The 22,517-nt window shown below is 34.8% G+C and overlaps 1 protein-coding gene across 1 annotated transcript; it reads right to left on the bottom strand.

Annotated features, from left to right (window-relative positions):
- Positions 1-5,985: 5,985 nt before the first annotated feature.
- Positions 5,986-7,422, bottom strand: LOC120882492 (protocadherin-11 X-linked-like). Its single transcript, XM_040266505.1, has 2 exons — positions 6,838-7,422; positions 5,986-5,989 (listed from the first exon to the last, which is right to left on the bottom strand). Exons 1-2 carry the CDS (start codon positions 7,395-7,397, stop codon positions 5,986-5,988), a joined length of 564 nt encoding a protein of 187 aa, XP_040122439.1. The 5' UTR covers positions 7,398-7,422.
- Between the last annotated feature and the right edge of the window lie 15,095 nt (positions 7,423-22,517).

The raw sequence follows: 22,517 nt of genomic DNA on the forward strand, positions 1-22,517 counted from the left end.
GTCAGGAAGCAACAGTTAGAACTGGACACGGAACAACAGACTGGTTCCAAATAGGAAAAGGAGTACGTCAAGGCTGTATATTGTCACCCTGCTTATTTAACTTCTATGCAGAGTACATCATGAGAAACGCTGGACTGGAAGAAGGACAAGCTGGAATCAAGATTGCCAGGAGAAATATCAATAACCTCAGATACGCAGATGACACCACCCTTATGGCAGAAAGTGAAGAAGGACTAAAAAGCCTCTTGATGAAAGTGAAAGAGGAGAGTGAAAAAGTTGGCTTAAAGCTCAACATTCAGAAAACGAAGATCATGGCATCTGGTCCCATCACTTCATGGGAAATAGATGAGGAAACAGTGGAAACAGTGACAGATTTTATTTTGGGGGGCTCCAAAATTACTGCAGATGGTGACTGCAGCCATGAAATAAAAAGACACTTACTCCTTGGAAGGAAAGTTATGAGCAACCTAGAGAGCATATTCAAAAGCAGAGACATTACTTTGCCGACTAAGGTCCATGTAGTCAAGGCCATGGTTTTTCCTGTGGTTATGTATGGATGTGAATGTTGGACTGTGAAGAAGGCTGAGCACCGAAGAATTGATGGTTTTGAACTGTGGTGTTGGAGAAGACTCTTGAGAGTCCCTTGGACTGCAAGGAGATCCAACCAGTCCATTCTGAAGGAGATCAATCAGTCCTGGGTGTTCTTTGGAGGGAATGAAACTCCAGTACTTTGGCCACCTCATGCAAAGAGTTGACTCATTGGAAAAGACTCTGATGCTGGGGGGGATTGGGGGCAGGAGGAGAAGGGGACGACAGAGGATGAGATGGCTGGATGGCGTCAACTCGAAGGACATGAGTCTGAGTGAACTCCGGGAGCTGGTGATGTACAGGGAGGCATGGTGTGCTGCAATTCATGGGGTCACAAAGAGTCAGACATGACTGAATGACTGAACTACGCACATTGGAACGTTTATTATTTGGGTTACTATTATCAATCAGAATTATGGGAGCCAAACCTCATGTTTTCATTAGAGTTCTATACCAAATAATTTTGACTTGTAATTAAATACATATTTATTTAGGTTGCAAGTCATTAATTTTGGCAGGCACAAAATTAAACATCTAGTGAACAATGGAATAACAGATAAATAAACCTGTGCCATATATTAATTGATGTAAAACTTAGTATTTCTTAGAGCTCATTGCTATTATCAGGTCAAATAGAACATGAGTAATTTAATCAAAGTTGGGGACATATTTGCTCTTCAGAATCTCAATTTATAAATTCTACAATTGAGCTATCTAAAATGTCCTACATATATGGGCTTCATTTGGGATTATTGATAGCACATGTATTTAATGAAAGGCAGTAATGAACTGTACTAACCAGGACTCTGATAATAGCAATGAAGTCAAAAGTTACTTAATCCTATTAGTGTCACACTCTCATTTCAATAAGACCTGACAGCATTAATAAAGATCCATTTATGAAGAGAATGAGTTTTATGTTGTCATTTTTCCCCACTGGAGGTGCACTTTAATAATAACCTCCAGCTTTCAGGGACCTAATGGTCATTAGCATTTAATTGTCATCTCTTTTACTTTTTAACACAGATCAAAAATGTTAATCTGCACATCACAGAATTCAGAGAACAAAAAATCAAGTTATTTTAAAGTGGAAAGGGTGAATTTTCAAATAAAACTTTATAGTAGAATAATGAAGAAATCACTATATTCAAACCTTTCTGAACATCTTTAGAGGCAACTGTGTTCTAAAGCAGTTAAACACATTCTCATACCATATTATGCGTGCAATGGCATTATTGAATCTGTACTCACTCCTCCTGATACTACATACTATGCTAAGCTATGTATATATATGATAAAGAAATGTTAATCCCTTCAGAATAATAAAGTTTGCTTGCTCCTTGCCTCCACAGCATATTCGATGTCTCATTCTTGGCAAGTGTATTCACGATTACTAAATCTAATGATAGACACAACTTTCACAATGTGGATTTTCTAATCTCAGACTTCAAAGCAAATCTAAGTCTAACCTTAGTTTCATAAATCCAAGTTCTTGATCAAGAGGGAAGATGTTTGGTTCTCATTTAGTTTTAAAAGTAAAAGTCAAATGCATCTTATTTTAAACAAAATAGAAACAAGGACCCAAACCTTGATTATTTGAAGACTCTGTCCAAGATTAAATTTTTCTGGAGGTGGATGGAAAATATGAGGATGCTTTATGAGATGGGCAAAGTTGTGTGAGGGCTTTCAATGTGGTCACCAATCTGAGAAAAACTTGATCTTCACGCTCCATCAGCACAGTCAACCTTTGAAACACTGTCATGCCTGCCTCAAGGGAACTAATCAGCATGCTGTCACTGGGCTAGTATAGAAATATTACTATTGATATATGTGGGGGAAGATGAAAATCTGAAGCAGAAAATGAAGACATATGCAAGATCATTACATAAACTAATTTCCCCTGAGTTCCAAACATAGGAAGAAGTAGATCCCTGTGCTTTATATCCATATCCTCAGTCAGATTGGTGCTTGAAGTATATTTCTATTTGTGAATATACCATCTCCCTGATGCCAAAACTTAGAATTTGAAAAGATATTTATAAGTAAGAGGCCATCGGAATAATAAAGTGGAAGTTAGAAACATACTGTAATTTCCTACTCCTGGACAACAACTCTATCAAATACTATGAGGAATCAGTGGCATATACGTAATAGATGACACACAGATGCAGATAATTATATATATAGTATACAATATGTATATGTATGTATAATTTACATGTAGTGTATACTATATACCATGCATAATATATATAGTTTAAAATATATTATTTAATAACATTCTAAAATGGTATATTTATCATATATTAAAATGGCATACATGCCCATAAACATATATGTGTATATAATAGATATATAGTTATAGATCTTTAGCATGCTGCTGCTACTGCTAAGTCACTTCAGTTGTGTCTGACTGTGTGACCCCATAGATTGCAGCCCACTAGGCTCCTCTGTCCCTGGGATTCTCCAGGCAAGAATACTGGAGTGGGTTGCCATTTCCTTCTCCAATGCATTAAAGTGAAAAGTGAAAGTGAAGTCGCTCAGTCATGCCCAACTCTTAGTGACCCCATGGACTACAGCCTACCAGGCTTCTCCGACCATGAGATTTTCCAGGCAAGAGTGCTAGAGTGGGTTGCCATTGTATGGCTAGTCCAAATTAAGGATAATTAAATCAGAATATCTTGGGAAATTCTCATTATAGCATGAGTTTACTTGAAACAGGGGAAAGAGAAGATTTCATTTCTGGATGCTTTTTTAAGTGACAATTTTCACATCAAAAACTTTTATACATGAATCTTTTTTTCTTTAGAGCAATCTAATCTCTCAAAAAAGCTGAAATTTAACCTTGCTATGGTAGTATAAGCTTTATTTTATCATAACTTTCTTTGTACTAAGCAGAATCACTTCTTAATCATGTTACTCATTCATTCCTCACTTTTTTTTTTTGCCTTCTTTTGTTTCTTTTCCCTTCTGTTAAACTTTCTGTGATCCCCACTCTCAAGGTTATCTGTCTGTCTGTGTTTCTGTCAGTCAAATCTAAGATTCAGAAGACCTTAGTCTGATTTCCAACTTACTAACTGTATCAGTATAAACAAAATAAATTATTACTCTGAAGTGAAATTTCCATATATTTAAAATGTGAAATAATAAAATTTTTTTGTTTATTTGAAAGCACACATATCATAAAAATGTATAAATGAAATTAAACTACATGTTATGGTTTTGAAGATCAATATCATAAGTTTTGTCTAGACTACTTTTTATTACACACAATTTGACATTTATCAAATGACTGCATTTTCAGTTAATTATCTTGTTAATTAACATACATTTGTTAATAACAAGACCTTTCATATGTAAATTGACCTAATTTTCTCCTATATGTTCCACTTCTCTCCCTTTGTTATCTGAACATTTAAGTACAAATCTTTTTAATTTAATTTAATTTTATTTTATTATCTATTTTTAACTTTATAATATTGTATTGGTTTTGCATACTTCCTTAGGATAAACTGTGATTTTGCTAGTCCTATCTATTCAGCAAATATAAAACAAGTTAATATTAATTCAATTTTCAACCTATTCTGCAAAACAGGGTATCTTTTAAAATAAATTATTATGGTTGGCTTACTTTCAAATTATAACACTTTAATCAAGTTTATGGGTGAATTGTAACATGTTTATTTTCTTTCTTTTTACTTAACCTCCCTATCCCCCCGGTATATATGCCACTTTCATGACAGGACCTTTTTGTAAGTCAGAGTGCATTCAGTTAACACATGTTATGGCCTTCTGCAAGCCCAGGGGTATGTTTTGTGTTCCATTCTCATTATTTTTAACAAGCTGTCAGGACAGTATTTGCCCATGGGGCCATACAAATGCCCCAGTGCTTTAGGTACATCATATAGTTCACTTTTGGCTTAGCACACATTCTAAAACAGAATGAAATTTTAGAGCATATCTAAGACTCATCTCAGTACCTCTAATGAGCCTGTCTTTATGTCACTTGCTGACAGTCTTTCAAAGAAATTCAAGTGAAAAAAGACTTCAACAACCTAAATCATCCCAGTGGGTTTATTTGTTTTATTAGAATTTGTTAAGCAGCTTTCATGACAACAGAAATTTCTTGGAAGTTCATTAAGTTGCCCTGAGGGAAACATGACAAAATTATTCTTTGAGTAAAGCACTACATTTCAAAATTTGTCAGGATGGTTGGGATAGATCCTATTGCTAATTCTTGATTTAAATTTGGTAAAGCCTCATTTTGATTTCAGTAAACTATTTTTTCTTTGTTTTAGCTGTGCTCTCCAATAAGGTAGGCAGTTACCAAAGGTGACTATTAAAATTAAGATTAAGTAAAATTAAAAATTCAGTTCCTGTGTAACACTAACCACATTTCAATTACTCAATAGCCACTTGTGGCCAGTAGCTACCATATTTGATAACACAGATTACAGAACTTCCCTCATTGCTGCAGAAAGTTTTACTGGATATTGTAACTTTAGAGATTCTATTGAAAGTGATAAGCCTCACATTGCTATAAACAGTTAACTGTTTCAGAGCATCTCCAAAAATCTTTTATGAAGGTATATCTACCCTCTACTTAGTGCTTACTCTTCCCAATTCTACTCCTGTGACATTTATAGCACCATCCTCATATTATGATTGGAGAAACTAAAGGTCAGAAAGATTAAGCTGGAGGTGGCTTTTCTAGTTGGTGGCAAGCGCAAAATTGTGATCTGTATCTTTCTGACTCCTGTATATTTTTCCATTTCATCAGATAAGGGGATTCCATTGCAGGGACCTTACCTAAAAATGCTCATTTGTAACATCCATCCTTTTTCAGTTTTTACTTCTTATAATTCACACACAAATTTGCATTTCACTTGAAATTACTCAAAAGATCTCTAGAGTTAGATTTCTGAATGTATTTATAAATAAATATATCTCCACAACATATCAGCATCAGCAAAAATCTTCAGATGATATACATAAAAGTATCTTATTTATATGTTCTTTTAATAGTTTTAACATTGGTCATCATGATAATCATAATCTGGTAGTGAAGAGTCAGAAAATGCTTATAAAACTTTGAAAATCACTTGACCATGTCTATATAATATCTGCATATTTGTTCTTTTACACATTTGCCAAAATCATTCAAGTGATTATGTCTGTATTACTTGGGTATGTATTATTTCACATACCCAAATCTGAGTTTTCTACTACTCTATATACCATATAGGTAACCAAAAGGAATCACCCGTTCACTTGATAAATGCATTCCCTCTTCATGATTTTAAAGAATATCAAATATTTCATCTATTCTTCCCTCTGCATTTCCCATCACAAGGCCCAAATGAAACCAAAAAAAGGTTGTTTAGAGTAAGGAATTTTTTAGCTAAAAAAAAAAAAAACTTTATAGCAAAGGAATATTCTGTGTTTTCAAAGATTCAGAACAAAATGAAAACATTTAACATTAACAACATGTGTCTAAAATTTAATATCATTTTGTGATTCAAGAGATGCTTAAAGATCTTTCCTTGACTTGAAATCAGCATGAAATATATTTGTTATTACTATATAAGTGTAGAAATGCTGGTAATAAAAAAGTTCTATTCATCCCTAAAGTAGATTTATTTTCAAATGACAAGATAAAGCTTTCTGTCTAAAATAATCACTTAGAAAAACTGATAGGTTTTGTGGATTCTTTCTTAATGCTTAGATTTGCTTGTTTAGGCCAAGTTTGAGGCACAGTCATGACTAGACAGATTAAAAGTAAGATGTTGGGTAAGTTATTGATTTGTAAGCAGCAATGCTGAGCTCCTTGTCTGACTCCTATAATAGATTGTTAGTGGAAACACAAACAATTGCTTGAAAATGAATATACTTAAAAAGATTCTTAAACCCAATGCCATTGCAAAAACTGCATTGATAAATTTTCTCTGCTATGCTTTAAACTTTGAATAATTGTGGAGATGAATTACTCAAAGTATGAAATACACTAAGATTACCTTTTTTTCCCTTTAAAAGCAGGATACAGGATGCTTGGGGCTGGTGCACTGGGATGACCCAGAGGGATGGTACGGGGAAGGAGGTGGGAGGGGGGTTCAGGATGGGGAACACGTGTACACCCGTGGTGGATTCATGTTGAAGTATGGCAAAACCAATACAATATTATAAAGTAAAAATAATAATAATAATAATTAATTAATGATAAATGGTTTAAAAAATTGAGCTATCTTTAACAAAGTATTTTTAAAACACACCTTAATTAGTTCGTAGTTTTGAACTCCATTTATTCCTGTGTCTGGATCAATGGCCGCTGGGAGAGCATATCGAGAGTTTATAGCCGAGTTCTCTGGAATTGATATATTGATAACCGTTGCAGGGAATAATGGTGCATTATCATTTATGTCTTCTATCAGAAAACGTATTTTAACCAATCTAAATATTTCATCCGGCAGAACGGCAACCTCCACTTCATAAAAGCAACGGGTGTCCACTATGATGCCAGCACACAATTTCTCACGATCAATGCGAGCTCCAGTAGTGAAGATCTCACCTGTGCCCTCTTCAATTCGAATCAGTGGTACATCTCCGGTCTTGTATACCAACTTGAACTGCATAGGAGTTGTTAAAGACTTGTCTGGAATTAGCGACAAGTTGAGGTCTTTCAGCAAGTCGCCTATGAGGACGTTTTCTGGCATTTCTTCCCGAATGGTGTAGTTCTTCTCCTGGGCGCCAGACTGAAACACGACACATGCTAACAGAACCGCAAATATATACGTCCCGGACAACAAGTCCATACCAGGCAGGATTGCACTAGGGTGTTTTTTGTATCCCCCACGGAGAACTGTCAAAGGGAAGAGAAGAGAAACAGGAAGAGGAAGAAGAAATTATTAAAGCCAAGTACTAAATGTAGTTAACTAAGTGCTCAGTTTTAAGTTAAAATCATTAAATGAAATAACAAGATCCTACTGTATACCACAGGGAACTATATTCAATATCCTGTAATAAAACATAATGGAAAAGAATATGAAAGAGAATATGTATATGTATAATTGAATCACTTTGCTATACAGCAGAAATTAATAAAACAACTTTGTAAATCAACTATAGTTCAATAAAATTTAAAAATACCCAAATAACTAACTGAAAATAATAGCACAGTAGACTCTGATAAATAAACTAATGACAGATTTGTTTTTACTCTAATATTATGCATTTTTACATTAAAATGAAAGATAAATTAAGCAAGATACCTTGAGTATGTGAGACCCAGAGTATTTATAAAAGTGTTCACCATTGAGAAAATATATAAAAGATAATGTTATAACAAGATAGTTAAAAGTAATGCAGTATGGCAAAAACCACTACCATATTGTAAAGTAATTAGCCTCCAATTTTGCACTGAGATGACCCAGAGGGGTGGTATGGGGAGGGAGAAGGGAGGGGGGTTCAGGATGGGGAATACGTGTATACCAGTGGCAGATTCATGTTGATGCATGGTAAAATCAATACAATATTGTAAAGTAATTAACCTCCAATTAAAATAAATAAATATTTAAAATAATTTAAATAAATTTTTAAAAATTAAAAATAAAATAAAAGTAATGCAGTATTGTAAAACAATTGTCCTTCAAATAAAAATAAACCATTTTAGGCTCCAGTTTCATCCACCTCATTAGAACCGATTCAAATGTATTCTTTTTAATGGCTGCATAATGGATGGTATAGGGAGGGAAGAGGGAGGGGGGGTCAGGATGGGGAACATGTGTATACCTGTGGCAGATTCATGTTGATGTATGGCAAAACCAATACAATATTGTAAAGTAATTAACCTCCAATTAAAAAAAAATTTATATAAAAAATAAAATCAGATAAAGCTGAATTCAAAGCAAAACAAAAAACATTTTTTAAAAAAAGTCAAAAGTAATAAAAATAATTTTAAACATTTCATTCAATAATTAAGGAAAAATAAAGGGATATTTGTGACTAACAACAAAAATATCCTCATTTACTCTTTGTTACAACATCAAAATGTAAATATAGATCTAGATTAGGCATCAAAATGTAAATATAGATCTAGATTAGGAAGTTTGGATTAAAGAAGAAATGTCTTTTCAGAGAGAGAGGGTTTGATATGGCAAATGTGTAAACATGGGAAGAACAATTGTGTGAAAAAGGGATTAAAGCTGTCTTTGAATGAGAGGAACAAGATCTGGTATAAAATTACAAGGAGGCAACTTTCAGATCAACATGAAGAGCTGTCTATTAATTCCAGAAAAAGAATGATTTTCAGGAAAGATTGAATTCCATATAGTTGGAGACACTGAAACAAAAGCTATATCACCAGTTTAAATTTGTATATTTATGATTTGTTAGCATCTGAACATTCAGTGAGAGAAGTGGAATACAAAACATACCAACTCACAGAATTTGTTTATAGTTTGCATGAAGTAGTCCATGTAAAAATGGGTTTTCACATCTACAAACTGACATAATTGTTGTTTTTCAGTCACTAAGTTGTGTCTGACTCTGCAACATAAAAATTACCCAACTAAAATAAACAGCTTGACTAGGGTTTAGAAATAAGAAGGGCATTTTAAAAGATTTTGTCAAGTTAAAATAGAGAGTCCAAAAACAATATCTCTGGCTGCTTTCCCTCTCTTTTTATTAATTTCATTTCCTAAAATTTGCCATTTTATTTCAGTTTAGTTCTGAAAATGTTCAAACAGGAATTTTTATTTCTTTGTAATTTGCAAATTTCTCAATTTCCTGTATTAATTCTCAATTTTTAGTCTCAATTTTATTGGATATAGTCTGAATTGGGTATATTCAATATGTTTTCATATCTAGTATCATGATACATCATAATATGCTTCTGGATGTTATTTGTATGTATCAATGATATGTTCTATAAACACAAAAGAAATTTGTATTACACGCTCTAAACCCTGTAGGACATTATATTTTTATAATAAAGTATGGATTAATATAAATATCAATTCATTCCAAAGTTTTAAAGAATCAGATGATAGATGGTCATTTAAAAAATCTGTTAGAAATTTATTAAAAAATAAAAAATAGAGAAACTATTAATGCACAAAGGTATCTAATTAAGGAATTCTCAATTTTCATTGGTAGTTGATAACCAGTTTAAAATTTACAAAACCTTTTAATTATTGTTCTAAAAACATCATGAAATGATATAAATAAATTGCGATGGATATTATCATCTGATTATGCCAGACAAGGTATTACATTAAATGATTTTAGAAAATATGCATATTGACAGGCCTGAGGACAAAAGTGGGGAAAAGAAACCTTCCCATTTGCAATCAGTAACAGAATAAATGCATTTGTTGCAATCATTGAGATAGTTTGGGTCATGAACAGAACCAAGTAATGAGGTAAATAGATATGAAGCATCTCATTTTATAAATTTTTATCACAGAATTTAAAAATTATATATCATGGGTCCAACCACTTTCCTATGTTAAAAAGCTAGTGTCATTTTTTTTTTAATTAAGTATCATAGTGAGTAATGCTAACGCTGAAGACATTTTCTATCCTAGTAAACAACACAAAAAGACTATTGCCTGTGGTATTTTTAGCATAATTTGCTTAATGATGAGCACTGGGATTACATAATATGGAAACCTTTTCGACTCATTCTCTTGTGAATTATTGGCCTTACACTCCTCTATGAATGTGAGAGAATAGAAACACCCCATTTTTGCTTACTATGAGTCAATATGCATACATATACATGTGTCCTACTGTGAAGCTAGGAAATCTAAAAAATTGAGTGTCTGTGTGTGATTTTATAAATACCATGCAAACATAAGCAAAAATACAAATAGGGCAGTTACAATAAGAATTAAAACTACCACTCTATTCTTATCTTACCCTTAGGTATTACAACTGGCAGGAGAATACTACAGATCTTTTATTTATTTTTTTTTTAAGCATTGCATGCATGTTGCAATCTCTACACAAGAAAGAGGATTTAAAAAGTGACCTAATTCTAAGCAGTCCTGTTATCGCAATCCATTTGAAATATGTTCTATTCTATCTTTAATAATAGCATCAAATAAAACATTTTAAAATGTGTTTCATCACTTGAAATTCTCTCAGAGGTTTTGAAAACCAGAAAAATAAATTGGGAAAAAAAAGATATTTCAATTTCTAAAATTTAGCCGAAAATATATATTGAAAACCTCGAAGGAATAGTTACTGTCCAGTTAGTAATTACTTTCATGAAGGTGTAGTCACATGTTCAACAGATATTTTTAAGGAATTTGTATATATCAGGCACTGTTGTAGGCACTGAGAATAAATCAGTGAGCAAAACAAGGAGAATCTTCTGCCCTCAGAGAAGATACTTGATAATACAAATATTCCAGACCATTTTTGAGTGTTCGACCAATGTATAACAAAGTTTACTCTGCCTCTATCAGCATGTAAACATGCATGATATAAATATGCATGAAAATTACCTCAGTCTCCAGAATTTGATTCAAACCCTTGCATTTACCACTTGAAAATGTATTGTTATGTTTGAGACGACCCAGAGGGATGGTACAGGGAGGGAGGCGGGAGGGGGGTTCAGGATGGGGAACACATGTATACCTGTGGCAGATTCATGTTGATGTATGGCAAAACCAATACAATATTGTAAAACAATTAACCTCCAATTAAAATAAATAAATTTATATGTAAAACTTTTTTGAAGTTTCTTTTAAAATGCTGAGTTTATTTTTTTTTAATGACGAGTACAGAAATTTAGCTAATAAATATGGATAGAGCCATTGTTTAACTTTATGGAAGCATGATGAATTTAACTCAGATATTCAGGGTAAAGACTGCTATGCACATACCTTTGTTGGTGTTGTTGTTTAGTTGCTAGTGTTTGATTCATTGGGGGTCCATAGACTGTAGCCCACCAGGCTCCTCTGTCCATAGGATTTTCCAGTCAAGGATACTGAAGTGGATTGCCATTTCCATCTCCCCAGGATCTTCCTGGTGGGCTATTGTCCATGGGGTCACAAAGAGTCAGAAACGACTGAGCGACTAACACACACACACACACACACATTTGAAGTAATTCTATATGAATGAGTGTCTTACATGCTACAACCATAAATTGTTAAAAAATAGTACAAATTTCAGTATTATATGAAAATAAGAAATATGTCTGTTGCACATGATCCTAACTCCACTTGGCTCTTATCACTGTAATTACTATAATGTCTCATGACATCAAAAATAGAAAATTGAACAACCATAATATATTTAGTTGCTTCCACATTCTTGTTCTCATACACAAAGCTTCTTTCACAGACTGGGAAAACAACAATGTAGTTCTTCAGGTTGACAGGAAGCCATGTAGGACATTTCAAGAAGAGTAACCACATCTGGAGAAAGACAAATGGGAGCAACTGATAAACTCAAATACTTTCAAAGGGATTGACTACAAGTAGCGTGGGGTAAGTGCACTGGGTGTCCTATTTTACGTGACTATTTCCTATGTACTCTGAAACTTGAAATGTCAAAATAAAAGATTTAGTAAGGTAATTTAATTCTATAAAACTGACATTTTTATTAAATTTTACTCCACAAAGGACTCATTTATGGTACATTTGTATGGGTCTAATGTCCAAGAAGGGGATTCCATCAGTGTTTTTTTCTTCTAAAAAAAAGTTTATGTTTTATCAGGGATGTGCTTGGCAGTACAGTGGTTAAGATTACATGCTCCCACTGCAGGGCACATGGGTTTGACCATGGTGAGGAAACTAAGATCCCCACATACATGTGGTGCTGCTAAAACTTTTTTAAATTAATAAATATACAACATGTTTATGGCCTTTTCTTTCTATGGGATCACAAAGAGTCAGAAATAAATGAAAGATTAACACTAATACACCACAACAGTTAGTGCAGTGTTCTCTAACAGGGCTTCAAATCTGTTAATAATCAGTGCTCAGAAATCACTTGTAAGACAATTTGTGAAGGTTGCTCTTTTATATTAATTTTTCTGGATTTTTAAACATGATTTAGGGAGCATTTGAAAAATGATGTTACAGATTGATCAAGCAAGAGACCTATTTCATTTGGCAAAAATATAATTGTTGTTCATCATCATATATCCTTTTATCACCTTGTTCAGTTCAGTTCAGTTCAGTTCAGTTCAGTCGCTCAGTCATGTCTGACTCTTTGTGACCCAATGGACTGCAGCACGCCAGGCATCCCTGTCCCATCAGTAAAGCCTGAAGCTTGCTCAAACTCATGTCCATCAAGTCACTGATGCCATCCAACCATCTCATTTTTTGTTGTCCCCTTCTCCTCCTGCCTTCAGTCTTTCCCGGAATCAGGGTCTTTTCCAATGAGAGAGTCCTTTGCATCAGGTGGCCAAATACTGGAGTTTCAGCTTCAGTATCAATCCTTCCAATGAATATTCAGGACTGATTTCCTTTAGAATGGACTGGTTGGATCGCCTTGCAGTCCAAGGGACTCTCAAGAGTCTTCACCAACACCACAGTTCAAAAGCATCAATTCTTCAGTGCTCAGCTTTTTTTATAGTCCAACTCTCACATCCATACATGACTACTGGGTAAACCAAAGCTTTGGCTAGACGGACCTTTGTCGGTAAAGTAATGTCTCTGCTTTTTAATATGCTGTCTAGGTTGGTCATAGCTTTTCTTCCAGGAAGCAAGCATCTTTTAATTTCATGTCTGCAGTCACCATATGCAGTGATTTTGGAGCCCCAAAACATAAAGTCTGACACTGTTTCCACTGTTTCCCCATCTATTAGCCACAGTGTGATGGGACCAGATGCCATAATCTTAGTTTTCTGAATGTTGAGTTTTAAGTCAACCTTTTTAATATCCTCTTTCACTTTCATCAAGAGGCTTTTTAGTTCTTCTTCACTTTCTGCTATAAGGGTGGTGTCATCTGCATATCTGAGGTTATTGACATTTCTCACAGCAATCTTGATTCCAGCTAGTGATTCATCCAGCTTGGCGTTTCACATTATGTGCTCTGCATATAAGTTAAATAAGCAGAGTAACAATATACAGCCTTGCATACTCCTTTCCCTATTTGGAATGTATCTGTTTTTCCATGTCTAGATCTAACTGTTGCTTCTTGACCTGCATACAAACTTCTCAGGAGGCAGGTCAAGTGGTCTGGTGATACACACAGTCAAAAGCTTTGGTGTAGTCAATAAAGCAGAAGTAGATGTTTTTCTGGAATTCTCTCGTTTTTTTCAGTGATCCAAACGGATGTTGGAAATTTAATCTCTGGTTCCTCTGCTTTTTCTAAAACCAGCTTGAACATCTGGAAGTTCTTTGTTCACATACTGTTGAAGTCTGGTTTGGAGAATTTTGAGCATTACTTTGCCAGTGTGCGAGATGAGTGCAATTGTGTGGTAGTTTGAGCATTCTTTGGCATTACCTTTCTTTGGGATTGGAATGAAAACAGATCTTTTCCAGTCCTGCAGCCACTGCTGAGTTTTCCAAATTTGCTGGCACATTGAGTGCAGCATTTTCACAGCATCATCTTTTAGGTCTTAAAATAGCTTAACTGGAATTCCATCTCCTCCAATAGCTTTGTTCATAATGATGCTTCCTAAGGTCCATTTGACTTCACATTCCAAGATGTCTGGCTCTAGGTGAGGGATCACACCATCGTGGTTACCTGGGTCATGAAGATCTTTTTTGTATAGTTCTTCTGTGTATTCTTGCCACCTCTTCTTAATATCTTCTGCTTCTGTTAGGTCCATTCCATTTCTGTCCTTTATTGAGCCCATCTTTGCATGAAAAGTTCCCTTGGTATCTCTAAATTTTTTGAAGAGATCTCTACTCTTTCCCATTCTATTGTTTTCTGCTCTTTCTTTGCATTGACCACTGAGGAAGGCTTTCTTATCTCTGTGCTATTCTTTAGAACTCTGCATTCAAGTGGGTATATCTTTCCTTTTCTCCTTTGCCTTTTGCTTCTCTTCTTTTCTCAGCTATTTGTAATGCCTCCTTAGACAAACATTTTGCCTTTTGCATTTCGTTTCCTTTGGGATGGTCATGATCCCTGTCTCCTGTACAATGTCATTAACCTCTGTCCATAGTTCTTCAGGCACTCTGTCTAACAGATCAAATCTCTTGAATCTATTTGTCACTTCCACTGTATAGTAAAAAGGGATTTGATTTATCACCTTGAAGTGAATTTAACCATGATTACTTCAATACCTAGCAATTACTTTAAAACGTTTGGTCTGTAAGTAACATGTTATCATAACAAATAATTCCTAGAATCACTAAGGATAAAAGGATAATCTCCATTTGGTGTAGTATTTTAATTTCTCTAAGTAGTTTCAAATCAGTTATTTCTTTTAATCTTTATATCAACCATATTATTTTTATGAATATGATTGATTTATGTATTAAATATTTATATTGAATAGGTGGTAATTTCACACTCTAGAGATCCTCTCAATGGTCGTGTTTAAAGAAGGTAAATAAATGGGATGAATTTCTGACTTCAGTGAGAATTTATTGAAGAATCTATTTTGATTTTTAGATATATAAGGCTAAGTGAAAGTTTTTATTAATTCCTATCATCAGAAACTAATAATAAACAGTATAGGTCTAATCAGAAAAAAAAGTGATGATTCGGTATATTTTCTATTTGTGTTAGCTTCTAATTTATCAAAATCATGATGCAATAACTTCAACAGTTAAAACCAGATGAGATATACCACCAGAATTTTGGAAATGGTTTTGGAAACAAGATTCCAGTTGATAGTCTGAGAAATGAATCAAGGTAAGATATCAGTTATAGGAAATTGAATGGTAACTATCAACTTATTGTTCCAAGGAACAAAAAGATGACTTTCATCCTTAATAGCTGCATTCATTCACCCAGATAGGCAAAGAAGCTTTTCCTGGTAAGATGATTTCAGGGTGACATCAATCCTCAACCAGTGGCTACACTTCATAGACCACTAAGCAAAAATGACACAGCAACTTTTAAAAAATGTCTGATTAGCCAAATGCTATTTGGTTAATCAACTACTTAATAACAAGTACCTCAGTATAAAAGTGCAGCCAAATTCCCTTCTCCTTTTAATTCTTATTCCCTTATACATATTTTAATATTCATACTGAGATTTTCATTTTGTTTCACTTCAAAACTCAAACAAATTGGATGACAAGTTTAAAATGACAACATCAATGAATCAATGGGTAGAAAAATATTTGAACCCCTAGATGAGACATACACAAGGCACATTTTGATGCATTTAATTTGGGGCAGAACAATAATCATACAGAATTCTGGCTTTAAAAATAGAATTAGCATTTATGAATTAAACACTACTTCCTGCCAGTTCTTAATTTGTACAAGAAACTTATATTGTAGGGTCAACCCCATTTTCATAAAAGAATTGTTTCTATAACCTTTTTTTTTTAGTTTAGCTCTTTCCCTGCTTATGAAGAACATAACTAACTTTGCTTATTTATGAAGGTTTGCAAAAAAAGAAAAACTTAATCTTCTGGAAAATACATTTCACATTGATTTTGGAAAAGTTTGCCAAAGAATGTACATAAAGACATAATTATTCCTGTTAGGTATCACCTGAGGTTCAAATTATTTGTATTACATTGTGTGTTAGTTGCTCAATCGTGCCCAACTCTGTGACCCCATGGACTGCAGTCCACCAGGTTCCTCTGTCCATGAGATTTTCCAGGCAAGGATACTGGAGTGGGTTGCCATTTCCTTCCCCAGGGGATCTTCCCAATCCAGGGATCGAACCCAGGTCTCCTGCACTGCAGGCAAATTCTTTACGGACTGAGCTACAAGGGAAGCCATATATTTTACTCCCCCTTAAAAACAACAACAACAACAAAAGTTTGGTTTTTAGAATTACAACTTTCATTGTGATGATTTTAACTGAAATAGAGTATGAAATAGGTGAAAAATGGTCATTCTATTATTTTAGATAGCTCAAAATTTCTGAACAGATGATAAATGTATAACAGTCTTCTCACATTTACTTATTATTCCAAGAAATATTTGAAATATTTAAAAGTATTTATCCTTTGCAAACGTATTCAATACCTTAATGGAGATGATAGAATGAACTATGATGACGAGAAATATTTGAGACATGTTAAACAGACACTCTAGGAAATTGTGATCACATGATGCATTAATTCTTCCTATAAACTGACAACCCTGGAAAATGAAGGCCAGTAATATTCACGACAAAATTGCTTTGTATCAGGACTTGATCTTATAGATGGCACAAGAATAAAACTTTAGAGAAAAGAGATGATTAGACCCTCAAAAATCAAAGAAGTTAATTTTCCACTGTATAGTCATATTTAGACCATCAGTTCAGTTCAGTTCAGTTCAGTCGCTCAGTCATGTCCTACTCTTTGTGACCCCATGAATCACAGCACACCAGGCCTCCCTGTCCATCACCAACTCCCGGAGTTCACTCAGATTCATGTCCATCGAGTCAGTGATGCCATCCAGCCATCTCATCTTCTGTCGTCCCCTTCTTCTCCTGTGCCCAACCCCTCCCAGCATCAGAGTCTTTTCCAATGAGTCAACTCTTCAAATGAGGTGGCCAAAGTACTGGAGCTTCAGCTTTAGCATCATTCCTTCCAAAGAAATCCCAGAGTTGATCTCCTTCAGAATGGACTGGTTGGATCTCCTTGCAGTCCAACGGACTCTCAAGAGTCTTCTCCAACACCACAGTTCAAAACCATCAATTCTTCAGTGCTCAGCCTTCTTCACAGTCCAACTCTGACATCCACATATGACTACTGGAAAAACCATAGCCTTGACTAGACAGACCTTAGTCGGCAAAGTAATGTCTCTGCTTTTGAATATACTATCTAGGTTGGTCATAACTTTTCTTCCTAAGCACCTGGAAATATGCAATTCAGTATAGTCACCCTGGCCATATGTATCTATAAAAATCAAATTAAAAATTCAATTGTTCAGTTGTACTAGGCACATTTCAAGTGTCTAGGGCAAATAGGCAAATGTGGCTACTATTGGACACTGCTGGTTATAGAACATTTCTACCATGACAAAAATTCTATTGGACAGTGCTAATTTACAGCAAGAGGAAAATAATCTTGAGCTATGCATGCATCCAGGAAAGTGGCAATCATGCTGGGGTATCCAATTCATAGGCATGGGACAAAAAAATGATAAACTGAGATGATGCAGTAAAATTGATTATTGAATTATTTACTAATGAATGCTGTTTTATGACATTAAGTCTTGAAACTAGTAGATAGTGAATTTTTTAAGAGGTTGGTGACTTGTTAATTCAAACAGAAACAGTAAAATTTCCTCTCAGTTTAAATTTAAAATCAAAATGCTTGAGATCCTCTGAGAGAAAAAATGTGCAGTTTTACAGTTATAAATAAAAATTATCTGACAATTATTTTCATAAAATATTATATGATCCCCATAACACCTATGAGAAATACTATATAAATAAATGTACTGTATCTGATACACTAAAATTATGAAGAGGTAGTATACCAATGCAACTACCCATTTTGATAGTTTTTAGGATATTGTTTAGAGTCAATAGTAGTGTGAGGTACTGACTATTTTCTCCTGATTTACCGCCATCATAGTCCTTATAGTGATATGAAGAATATAATCCATGATAAAAATAATTAATTCTTCAAAACCTCCAGACAGGAAACTGAAGGGTATAGTGCAAATATCCCACAGAGACGTCTATTTAAGTTTGTCTTGCTTTAAAATACCAGAAATTCATGCATACTATAAATAGTATAACATAGAACCAGGCTTCCCTGGTGGCTCAGCTGGTAAAGAATCTGCCTGCAATGTGGGAGACTTGGATTCTATCTTTGGGTTGGGAAGATCCCTTGGAGAAGGAACAGGCTACTCACTCCAGTATTGTGGCCTGGAAAATTCCATGGACTATAGAGTCCACGGGGTCGCAAAGGTCCGACACAACTGAGTTACTTTCACTTCACTTCACTTCAGTAGAGAACTATGCAATGCAAGCTTGTATTGACTATTATGTTTTCTTATATTTCTATTTTTGTGCTGATGTAATCCTTGACCTCCAAGTTCTCCACAGTGCTGGATACAGTCTTAACAGATGTTGTTGATTTTTAATTTTTATGTACATATATACATTATAATAAAGAAACATAATTTAATAAATAAAAGACAAAATTTTTAAACATAAAGAAAGTGACTTGGTTTAAAAACTAAGAAAAGTTGATTTAAACCACTAGTGAGAAATAAAATGGACTGGAATGGGTGAATTTAAATCAGATGACCATTATATCTATCTACTATTGTAAGCAAGAATCCCTTAGATGAAATGGAGTAGCCATCATAGTAAAAAAAAAGAGTCTGAAATGCAGTACTTGGATGCAGTCTCAAAAACGACAGAATGATCTCCATTCATCTCCAAGGCAAATCATTCAATATCATGGTAACTCAAACTATGCCCTGACCAGTAATGCTGAAGAAGCTGAAGTTGAATGGTTCTATGAAGACATACAAGAACTTCTAGACCTAACACCAAAAAAAGATGTCCTTTTCATTATAGGGGACTGGAATGCAAAAGTAGGAAATCAAGAAACACCTGGAGTAACAGGCAAATTTGGCCTTGGAGTACAGAATGAAGCAGGGCAAAGGCTAATAGAGTTTTGCTAAGAGAACGCACTGGTCATAGCAAACACCCTCTTCCAACAACACAAGAGAAGACTCTACACATGGGCATCATCAGAAGGTCAACATCAAAATAAGATTGATTATGTTCTTTTTGGCCAAAGATGGAGAAGCTCTATAGAGTCAGCAAAATCAAGACAGGGATCTGACTGGCTCAGATCATGAAGTCCTTATTGCCAAATTTAGACTTAAACTGAAGAAAGTAGGGAAAACCACTAGACCATTCAGGTATGACCCAAATCAAATCCCTTACGATTATACAGTGGAAGTGAGAAATAGATTTAAGGGACTAGATCTGATAGACAGAGTGCCTGATGAACTATGGACAGAGGTTTGTGACACTGTACAGGAGACAGGTATCAAGATTATCCCCAAGGAAAAGAAATGCAAAAAGCAAAATGGCTGTCTGAGGATGCCTTTCAAATATCTGTGAAAAGAAGGGAAGTGAAAAACAAAGTAGAAAAGGAAAAATATACTTTTTTGAATGCAGAGTTCCAAAGAATAGCAAGGAAAGATAAGAAAGCCTTCCTCAGTGATCAACACAAAGAAATAGAGGAAAACAATTGAATAGGAAAGAATAGATATCTCTTCAGGAAAATTAGAGATATCATGAGAATATTTCATGCAAAGACAGGCTCAATGAAGGACAGAAATGGGATGGACCTAACAGGGGCAGAAAATATTAAGAAGAGGTGGCAAGAATACACAGAAGAACTATACAAAAAATATCTTCACCACCAAGATAATCATGATGGTGTGATCACTCACCTAGAGCCAGACATCCTGGAATGTGAGGTCAAGTGGGCCTTAGAAAGCATCACTACAAACAAAGCTAGTGGAGGGGATGGAATTCCAACTGAGCTACTTCAAATTCTAAAAGATGATGCTGTGAAGGTGCTGCACTCACTATGCTAGTAAATTTGGAAAACTCAGCAGTGGCCACAGGACTGGAAAAGATCAGTTTTCATTGCAATGCCAAAGAAAAGGAAAGGAAAGTCAATCATGTCCAACTCTTTGCGACCCCACAGACTGCAGCCTACCAGGCTCCTTCACCCATGGGATTTTCCAGGTAAGGGTACTGGAGTGGGTTGCAATTTCCTTCTACAATCCCAAAGAAAAGCAATGCCAAAGAATGCTTAACTACCACACAATTACACTCATCTCACATGCTAGTAAAGTAATGCTCAAAATTCTCCAAGCCAGGCTTCAACGATACGTGAAAGGTAAGATTCCAGTTTTCAAACTGGATTTAGAAAAGGCAGAAGAACCAGAGATCAAACTGCCAACATCTGTTGGATCATGAAAAAAACAAAGGAGTTCCAGAAAAAAAAATCTATTTCTTCTTTATTGACTATGCCAAAGCCTTTGACTGTGTGGATCACCAAAAACTGGAAAATTCTGAAACAGATGGGAATACAAAACCATCTCACTTTCCTCTAGAGAAATCTGTACGCAGGCCAGGAAGCAACAGTTAGAACTGGACATGTAACAACAAACTGGTTCTAAATAGGGAAAGGAGTACATCAAGGCTGTATATTGTCACTCTGCTTATTTAGCTTACATGCAGAGTACATCATGAGAAATGCTAGGCTGGAAGAAGCACAAGCTGGAATCAAGATTGCCAGGAGAAATATCAATAACGTCAGATATACAGATGACACCACCCTCAAGGCAGAAAGCGAAGAAGAACTAAAGAACCTGATGATGAAATTGAAAGAGGAGAGTGAAAAAGTTGGCTTAAAGTTCAACATTCAGAAAACTAAGGTGATAACATCTGATCCCATCACTTCAAGGCAAATAGATGGGGAAACAGTGGAAAGAATGGTAGACTTTATTTTGGGGGGGTCCAAAATCACTGCAGATGATGACTGCAGCTTTGAAATTAAAAGATGCTTACTCCTTGGAAGGAAAGTTATGACCAATCTAGACAGCATATTAAAAAGCAGAAGCATTACTTTCCAACAAAGGGCTGTCTAGTCAAAGCTATGATTTTTCCAGTAGTCATGTATGGATGTGAGAGTGTACTATAAAGAAAGCTGAGCACCGAAGAATTTATGTTTTTGAACTGTGGTGTTGGAGAAGACTCTTGAGTGTCCCTTTGACTGCAAAGAGATCCAACCAGTCCATCCTAAAGGAAATCAGTCCTGAATATTCATTGGAAGAACTGATGCTGAAGCTGAAGCTCCAATACTTTTGCCACCTGATGCAAAGAACTGATTCATTTGAAAAGACCATGATGCTGGGAAAGATTGAAGTCAGGAAGAGAAAGGGATGACAGAGGATGCGATGGATGGATGGCATCACCAACCCAATGGACATTAGTTTGGGTAAACTCTGGGAGTTGTTGATGGACAGAGAGGCCTGGAGTGCTGCAGTCCATAGGGTCACAAAGAGTTAGACAGGGCTGAGAGACTCAACTGAGAAAAGCCTTTCCTGAAATGAAAATGGAATCATTCAGTTTCTCTGTACAATATTTAGTCTTGCTCCTAGTCTCTTTTTTCTCTAAAATTCTTATTTCTTTGGAGTCAGATGTTCCCAAATTTATTGTCTTTCAATTCTATCTGGAAAAAAATGATGGTACGGGGAAGAGGAGTGAGAGGGGGCTCAGGATGGGGAACACATGTATACCTGGGGCGGATTCAGGTTGATGTGTGGCAAAACCAATACAGTATTGTAAAGTAATTAACCTCCAATTAAAATAAATAAATTTATTTTAAAAAATAAAGGAAAAAATGGACAAATAGATTTCATGTGTAGAGGAAGATCAATTATTCTAATTTTAGAATTTATTATATATAAAATGGTAAACATGGGCATTTTTGTGCATAAAGTATTGGATATTACATTTTCTATATCTACTATATAATACTGCTTTGTTTTCATTTACTTATAATTATTTCCTTCCCAGCTGTCAATAAGCTAACATGTCATTATTAAAATATGTCCTTTTTAAAAGGGCAAGATTTTACCCAACATTACTTTCAAAATAGCAATTGAATTCACAGACTAAAACAACCTAGAAGAAAATAGGATTTTTATTTCTGTGTCATGGGCCATATTCATGAGGAAATGTAAAATCAGTTTTTCTTAGGCATTATTAAGTGTAGGCAAAAATAATTCATTGATAGCTAATTCTATCATGTTTACAAAAAGAAACCATTTTATAGAAGTATTGTTAAAATATACTTTTG

This window comes from Oryx dammah, unplaced genomic scaffold (genome assembly GCF_014754425.2).
Source record: "Oryx dammah isolate SB20612 unplaced genomic scaffold, SCBI_Odam_1.1 HiC_scaffold_23, whole genome shotgun sequence".
NCBI classification, from domain to species: Eukaryota; Metazoa; Chordata; class Mammalia; order Artiodactyla; family Bovidae; genus Oryx; species Oryx dammah.